Source organism: Pteropus alecto, unplaced genomic scaffold, assembly GCF_000325575.1.
Source record: "Pteropus alecto unplaced genomic scaffold, ASM32557v1 scaffold76, whole genome shotgun sequence".
NCBI classification, from domain to species: Eukaryota; Metazoa; Chordata; class Mammalia; order Chiroptera; family Pteropodidae; genus Pteropus; species Pteropus alecto.
In genome coordinates this window covers 1,973,131-1,982,160 of record NW_006443138.1, presented here as the reverse complement: position 1 = coordinate 1,982,160, position 9,030 = coordinate 1,973,131, and the positions used below count along the sequence as shown (strand labels likewise).

General features: G+C 32.5%; 1 protein-coding gene across 5 annotated transcripts in view; it reads right to left on the bottom strand.

Annotated features, from left to right (window-relative positions):
- MON2 (MON2 homolog, regulator of endosome-to-Golgi trafficking) overlaps positions 1–9,030 on the bottom strand; it is a 99,336-nt gene that overhangs the window by 57,567 nt on the left and 32,739 nt on the right. For all 5 annotated transcript variants that reach the window (XM_006923696.3, XM_006923697.3, XM_015598470.2 and 2 more), the window contains 4 exons: positions 7,305–7,499; positions 2,083–2,207; positions 1,556–1,692; positions 637–790 (listed from right to left, as the gene is read on the bottom strand). In XM_006923696.3, the coding sequence (XP_006923758.1) occupies positions 637–790; positions 1,556–1,692; positions 2,083–2,207; positions 7,305–7,499 (611 nt within the window). The remainder of the gene's footprint in view (positions 1–636; positions 791–1,555; positions 1,693–2,082; positions 2,208–7,304; positions 7,500–9,030) is intronic.

Genomic DNA, 9,030 nt, shown 5'->3' with positions numbered 1-9,030 from the left:
CTTATGTCGAAACTACTTCTGTCTATACATCGGTTGTTTACAAATTATTATATACTTAAGAAATTGAAAAGAACAGAATACACAATTAAGATTCATATATATGTCTTCAAATAAAATAGTGAAAATCATTTTATACTGAATCTCACAATGAATGAATCAAAGATGCCAATTCAATAGGGAAGCTCCAATATAAACATACTAACTCATGTGCAAAAGAACACTCAAAATTTTCAGGCTGAAAAATAGATATATCACTACTTCCATTTTATAGATGAGAAAACAGGTGAACTAATCTGCCAAAGGTAACTCAGTATTAGAAGATCTACGTTCACAGAGTCTGAAATCAAGCCATACACTTAAATCAAAAAGCCATATAAAACAGAGGAAGAGGTCTGTCTATAGATGAAGAAACCACATTTTGTTGTATAATGCTGTCATACAGGCTACAAGTAATACAAAATAAAAAAAATCCAAACCTAGATAAAATTCTTAAAATACAACAAAGAAAATGAGTTCTAAAATGTGTTAAAAATACTAGGTCTAAAATTTAAAGTATAAAGCAGAGAGAAACATTGTAGGATAAAATATCATTCCCAATAATATCATTCCTTACAAAATAATGCTACTACTACTTACTAAGTTGCTTTAGCACTGCCTTGTACTGTTATAGTCAGAATAGGTATCCAAGTCCCTCTATATTCAAATGCTGGTAGCAAAGTAACACCTCCACCAATCCCCAACATTCCTGAGTTAGCTGGGGCTGAGACAGTGCCACCTGAATTATTGTTTCCTATTAGATACAGGGAAGAAAACAAAGATATCAATTTACTACTTAATTGCAAATCAATAGTATTAAAACAACTAGTCAATTAAAAAGATTTTTGTGCTATAGGAGTGGATATTGCAAAAATATGAAATTTATCAATCCTATTTTGGCTATTAAGAAGTCTCCCTGTTTCCCCAAAACACCATTTCCTTTTTATATAAAAGGTACTAATAAAAACGCAGATGAATTTTATAAGTAAATCACTTTTTATCAGAGGTAGGAACAAAGAATAAAAAGCCACTAATCAGATAGTAAAAAGTGGAAGAGAAAGAAGGTGAAGAGAAACAAGAAGACACATATTGATTTCCAAATTTAAATCAAGTTCACCTGTTTTGTTAAAAGAAGAGACTAATAGACCTCCGAAAGTAGTAACCAGACTCTTTAAAGAAAGGCACCAAATAAAGTTTCTTCTAAAATGAATATTAGCATTTTCATTTTTTATGTTATGTGATTAGAGTAATTGAAAGTATATCAAAGAAGAAAACATATTCTGGAAATAAATAAACATATTTGCTTCAATGAGATCAAATTATTATTTAAGTGTAAGCCTTTATTTATACTTACATATAAAATAAAAATACTATAAATAAGCATAACAAAATATTACAAAATAAGTATATACATTTAAGTAGTCCAAATTTCACTAGTCGCAAGATTTCTATAAAATATCCTCTCAGAATAGTGAATGTTGTAAATTATGACAATATAAAAATATAAATAAGCCTTTACCAGCTTGGTTTGTTGTAGCAGGATTTCCAGTAGGAGGAACAAGAAACAATGACTGGATAAACGATCCCAGCGCATTTACAATATCACGAAATACCTTGGTAGAGTGTTGTTTCATATCATAGGACTGACAAAATGACCTGTAAAATAATTTTAAATGTTTCTGAGGAACATAGTTGAATATATTAAAATTTAAGTCTTTTTTAACAGCCAAGGAATGTTAATCAATCAGTGTCAATGTTATACTTAAAACTTCATCATGAGTGAATTTACTAATTTAGGACAAAGGTTCATACTGAGGTCAATGCTCTAAAAAAATTTACCTTGACCATATCAACTCAGTAAATTCAACTGATGGCAATCACTAACTATACTTTTTGCCCACCTCCCAGTTCTTTCCATACCCCTACCCCTACCCCTCCATATAAACACAATACACATTTTTGTTGTTTAGAGGTCACTAATATTTGGGACTAAAACAAACTCTTCCTATGAACCTCCTCGTTTAATAAAATGTTGCTGAGGTTTACCTTAATAGCTGAGGCTGCACACAGAGTCTGTGTATTGATTCTACTGCAACAGCTCGTAGCCACTGTGGTTTATCTGCATCCAGAAATTTCACCAGAAGTGACAGAAATATCTCACATTCAGTTACCTAAAAAATATAAGATTTTTAAATAACATTTCTTTAAATCTAAGGATTATAAGATACATTCTCATTCTTAGTCCTACGGATAAACCAATAACATCTTTTAATTTTAAACAAATTAAAATTCTTAATGGGAAATAGAGAAAAAAAGAGGGGAAAAGTAATTATATGTGGAAAGTCTAATAGTGAAAATAGTGTTTCTCTAAATACATCCTTGAAAACTCACACTAGTGATCTGCTGACGTGGTTAATTTTTTATCCTTATTCTTTAGAAAGCACTATGCACCATCACTCCATCCTCATTCCTGGCTGTTAGCATAAACTGTTAATGCTCTACCCTTCAAAAATACCACAATGGTTTTTTTCATGTGTTCTTTGCTTCTTAACAAACAAACAGGCTAAGCCAAGGGATGCATATGTTTTCTAGTAGGAAAACAAGAAGGAACCTGTAGCAGTTGATAGACGTAATATATATAAAGTACCTAGAATAAAGCTTGGTACACAGTTTTGCTTAATATTAGTTACCTTTGTTATTACTATAAACCATCTCCTTGGAAGACTTTGTAAATAAATAATGTTTAAAGCCCATTCTCAACATTATTTATTAAATGTTTGATGACTGAACAAAGAGTAACCAGTTTAATTCAGAGGTTAATGGACTGTTTCTGTTACATATTAGTTGAGGACCCAGCAGGAGATCTAGGAGGTAAGAATTAACCTGACATTGTGATCAACAGGCCAAAATGAATCTTCCTTCTACTTCTGGTGTAGTAGGTTAGGTTATTGGACATTTTAGCCAGCGGTGCCCTGAAATGAGTGAGCATTATGTGGGGCAAGAGATTTGGGAATATAGTAGCCCTCAGGATTTTAGCCTAAAGTCTTAGCAGTTGGCATTTTCTAATGACTTTCTGTATTTTTAACTGGATGCTTAAAAATAGGACATAATCATGAGGATAAAGTAGGAGATAACTAAAATCAACTTTATCCTTAGACTGCTACGACTGGGGAAGTCATCAGCCTTTGTCACCGCCTTAAACATGAAGTAGAAAAGCACCAGATGACTCAGCTTTTTTATCCACTAACTTTGTGGATGACAAGCAAGGAAACCTTCTTATAAAGCTACATCTTCCTGAAAAATCAAATAAAAAGAATGCTCAGAATAAAAACATTCCCTAGTTAAGACAAAGTGATATACAAATACAGAATGATTATTTTTTTCTAAACATGATGAAAAAGAAATCAGGCTAGTGACTCACTGGGCAACAGCTGCATCTACTGAAAAGTTTTAACATTTGTAGGTCCTTCAGTGCACTTTTTGCTTTAGAGTGGAAGTGGAATATAGACATGGTGGTAAAACTGAAGGCTCATCAATTAGATCTTGAGGCCAGAAAATAAGGCTCTCAGAAACATTAAGTATATCACAGCCAAAGGAAGGAATTACTAATGTTATATAACTTGCCTTGAAGAGTATATCATTTTCTCTCCTATGTAAGGGTGACTACAGTACAAATCAATCACTCAATTTACACTATAGCCACTAAAATATTGTGATTTGACACAGATCTCCTAAAATCCTTGTAATTCCCCAAATGATAGCAGCATCTGACACAGAGCTCTTAAATCTCTTGGAATTTCCTGGGTGATTAGGAGCATCTTTTGTTCTAATGAGACAAATTTTGGTGGACGCCGGGATAAGGGCAGGTTACCAGAAAGACCACACCATGATTTAGAAGCTTGGTACTCTCAGACCCACTCTCCATTTTCTGGAGAAGAGAGAGGGGTCAAATTGAGTTAATAATCAATCATGCCTACATGAGGAAACCTCCATAAAAATCCCCAAAATATGAAGTTTGGGGAGCTCCCAGGTTGGTGAACATATCCACATGCTGGATAGTGGCACACCCCAACTTCACAAGGACAGAAACTCCTGCTTTCATGACTCTTCCAGACTTCACCCTATCTTATCTGCCTGGTCATTGGTATCCTTTAAAACATCCTTTGTAATAAATTAGCAATACAGGTTTCCCCCACTGTCTGAAGCAAAGAATTCCTAAGAAACCTTTTGTAAGCCAAAATAGTGTAAAGCAAAGAGTATTCCCCTTTTCAATAGTTCACATTACATCACTTTGCTTTTATGAAAGACCCACATTATTAGTACAGTAATGACTTTTTTCATAAGAGTGAAAATCTTCTATAGATTTCTTTCAATTAGCGAAAACAGGTTTCTCAGAAAAGCGGTGTAATGTAAACTCTGAAAGTGGGAGATGCGTGTAATAAGTAAAATGTTTTCCTGGGTTTTATGAGCCACTCCAGCAAATTACTGAAACCAAGGAGGGTGTCGTGAAAACCTCCAATTTGTAGCCAAATTAGACAGAAGTTGTGGATTACCTGGGGACCCACTACTTGTGGAACTGAAACATAAGACGCCCAGCTGTCACAGATCTGGTAAGTGTGGGGGGAAAGAATGCACATATCTGGTGTCAGAGGTATTGTGAGTGTGAGAGTAAATTATAGTGCATTTTTCCTACACATATATATATTGGTCAGCTTTACAGTGTACCATAAGTCTCTTAGAATCTCTTAATTCTTTTTTCTTTTTGTTCCTCTGACTTGATCATTTCAAATGGCCTGTCTTCAAGTTTACCAATTCTTTCTACTGCTTGTAACAGTCTGATGTTGATCCCCTCTAGTGAATTTTTCAATTCAGTTATTTTATTTGTCGGTTTCAGAATTTGGCTCTTTTATACAGTTTCTATCATCTTGTTGATAGTCTCATTTTGTTCATACAATATTCCTGATTTCATTTAGTTGCTTGTGCTCTCTTTGAGCTCATTGAGGATCTTTACAATGCTTATTTTAAACACTCTGTTAGGTAACTAAACAATTTCCTTTTCTTTAGGGTCAGTTTCTGAAGATTTACTTTGTTCCTTTGAATTGCTCGTGTTTTCCTGTTTATTTGTAATGCCCTGTTATTTTCCATTTATATTTTGGGCATTTGAAAATACAGCCAACTCTGTTACTTTTTATAGATTATTTCTGTACAGGGAAAGATCACCTATCAACCTGGCTAGAGATTCTGGGGTCCTCTCAAATCTTTTCTGTCGATATGTCTCCTCTGGGCTTATGTGCGTAATTTCCCAGCTGAAGACACGGCCTGTTTCTATTCAGGAGTTCCCACTGCTGTCTATCTAGAGTACTGCAGTCTCTGGTAGCTATAGCAAGCCACAGGGCTGGCCTTTGTTTTCAGCAAGTCCCCAGGCATTCAAGAGTGCTGTCACTTTTCCTGTCAGTGCTTCAAGAATAGGTAAGACAAAAACCAGTCTCTTGCGCAGTACTCCAAAAAGTCAGGATGGTGATTGTACATTTCATCCTTCTTCTCCACCTGAAGGAGAAGTCATAAATTGAGAATGTTCTCTTGATCATGCCAGGCTATGTAGTGCCAAGAGTGGGATGAAGTATGGCAAGTAAGAGCAACAGGCTTTTCTATCCACTCTAATGAACCTCTTCTTGGCCTTGCACTTGCCTAGAGTGCTGTAATATCTCAACCAGTCTCTGAAGTTCTTACAAATGCAATCTGGTCTGTATATTGTTGTTAAGTCAGTATCTCCATGGAGGATGGAGGGCCTAGAGCCTCCTATTCCACCATCTTGCTGATATCACTCTGGTTTACATTTTTTTAAGTTTCTTTAGGGATTGAAACAGATTATAAATACTATACATGAAATATAACAACTGACATGTAAAAACTTTCCATCTTTGGAGAAACTAAGCTACTTTTCATTCATTTCAGCATATGCCAACAGCCCTTTCAAAATTTCTAAAAATTTATCAATGTAGAAACTCACAGAATTTTCCTCCATTTTAATTGTATATAATTAGACAACAAAATCTGGGTTTTTCAATTCAATATCATTATTGAAAATTATATCAAATACCTTACATGTTGCAGAGAATACTTATTATAATTTTTAAAAAGTTAATCCTTACAGAAAAAGATGGCAATAAGTTCATAAACTTATGCGCCTTAAGTTTATTTACATATTATTAATTTTGGAAGAACAAAACACATCCAAGCCAACAATTATGATTCCAAAAGACTCTTAAACCCTTGGCAACAAACTCTAATAGCTTACAGTGTCTCTAACACATTCTGAAATGATTTGATTTTCTACAAATATTTCTAAACAATGCACTAAATACATCAATATGTATTATAGATAGATCTTGTGTGGCCAGAAATAATAATAACTACAAGTGTTTATAAAGGTTATTTCTGAATGCATTTTGCATAAATGGATTTGGAATATGAAAACAAAATCTATAACAAGTGTTATCATAAATATAGAAAAAAATTTTATTTTAAAAAGCTCTCCATAGAATTTAGTATAAAAACTATCTATAATCTCCATTAGTTTGTAATGTTGTTGTTTAGTTATAACATTAGTATAATGACTGCTCACAGTAGGTGACCAATAACCAATTATTTATGTTAATGAAATTAAAGATATAAATGTTTAAAATTATACAAGGCTGAATTTGACAACATAAAATAAAATACACCATTTCCTCTGACTAATATTTGAATGTTTAAGAGTAGTCATTACACTGATACAACTATGATCAGGAATATCATAACATATTCTGCATCCATATATTAATGCAAAAGATACAATACAGGACTAGAAGTCAAAATTGATTTCTAATCCTACAGTTCACCAAGTCTTTAACTTCTCTGCTTTAATCTGTTAATATACATGATATAGTTTAAGTGAAAACAGTAAATTGCAGACACTATAATTTTAATTTTCATCTAATTATAGTTAGCTAAAAACCAAATTCCAAATCCACAAATCCTATGCTGGCTTCACATAACAGGACATGACTCTCGGAAACATACATTAAAAATATTATATAAGAAACATTCAAGAGAAAATAAACAGAATGAACCTTTAGAGTATCTCGGAGAATACCTACAGGTACTCATTTTTTAAAAACGTCTGCTTAACTGAAGTGAAAGAGCTAAATACACTGTAATAGATTGTCTTCTAAAAAGGGCACTGCCTGCAATTATACACACAAATAGATATGAAAATTAGCACTTACCAAAAGACTGTAAAATTGCTTTATCAGAACAGATACTACTCTCAGCAAACGCATGCAGATAGGAAAATATGGTTTTTCAACTGGTGCTGGAGAAGATGAAGAGCTGGAACCTTGTCTGAACTTTATATTTGGAGAAAAAAGCTTTATCACAAGAGGACATACTCTTTCTTTAAGGAGGAAACTAAATTCCTGGTGCTAATTGCAAAAAGAAAAAAAGAAAAAGAAAAAAAGAATTAACTTAGCTTGTACTTAATGCTTCTTAAACATTCTCCCTAAGAAATGAAACTTCTTCATAATCGGTATGACTAATTTAGCCTTAAGTTTATATAGTTTATTATTTTACCATTTACACACAATTCTGAAATTAGTATTGCTCTTTGAGAGTGTAAGATCAAAATGATAATATTTCAATAAGTTTTTTAAAGAATCTAATGAAAAAGAAACATTTAATGATTTTGGAATTAAGTGATGCTTATTGCCAAAAATTTCAATTTTAGTAAGATACTAACAATTAAAACCAAAGAACAGAAGAAAGAAAATAGATTACACATTTTCAACAGATAAAGCATTTAAAATAGGCAGCTGAGGAGAGAAAATTTGATTAATAAAATATAAGATACAATTTACTGATTCTTTTTTGCAAAGATAACAATTCTATTCATGCATATAAGATTAATTAGCATAATATTTGTTCTCCTTAAGATTGCTTAAACAGAACATAATAAGCTGATAAAAAATACAATGACAAACAAGCATAATTTTTTTAAAGTCTGATAAATCTTGCAAAAAATTCTTAAATTTTACTTATAGTCATGGCATATTATGCAGAAAACCTCCCTTAACCTGTTAACTCCCTGCCTAGATGAGTTAAAGTAGTCCCATTTTACTGACAATGTAAGTCCTAGTCGACATATAATGTTTAACTGAAACATATTATTTTGTTTTAATTATCCAGGTTTCACTGAGGTTGAGAACAAAGACACAATTACAAAAATTACCCAATTTAATCCTTTAATCCCACAAATAAGGCATGAAAAATAAGGCATGGAGCAGCTTATTTGCTCAGAATCACAAAAATCTTTAAATGTATCTTTAAAGAATCAGATTCATTCAAGAAAATTATAGAGGGGGAAAAAATCAGATGCATTAGAGAAAAAATGCAGATAAGTAAAAAAGATAAAAATAAAAGCCTTGCATCATCTCACCTCCAGGAGATAAATTAGTCATTATTAATTCCAAATGTATATCCTTCTAGACTGTTCTGTACTTTTTAATTCTTTCCCCTCAAAATAGGATCTTTAGACTTTAGAGATTTGAAACTCTATCATATCGACAGTTAGTTTCTCTGACTGCCAAAATTAAAGACATAGTTAAGTTCATTTTCATACTTTACTAAATAATTTTATATATTGGTTAATTTTAGTTAAGTTCATTTTCATACTTTACTAAATAATTTTATATATTGGTTAATTTATATTACATACAACTCTTAGAAGTTTTATTTATTTACTTTTCCCCTACTAAACTGATTACAATTAGGTTACTCCACAATCATCACAAACCACTCCAACTCAATTAAAACTGTTCTCATTATATTCATCGTGATCTCTCTGGTCAAAGCAAACATTGCCTTTTCAGTCTTCACCTTACAGAAATCTTTGAGATGACTGATTACTTGGTTTACCTTGAAGCTTTCTTTGCTTTTGTCTTTCATCATCACACTCTC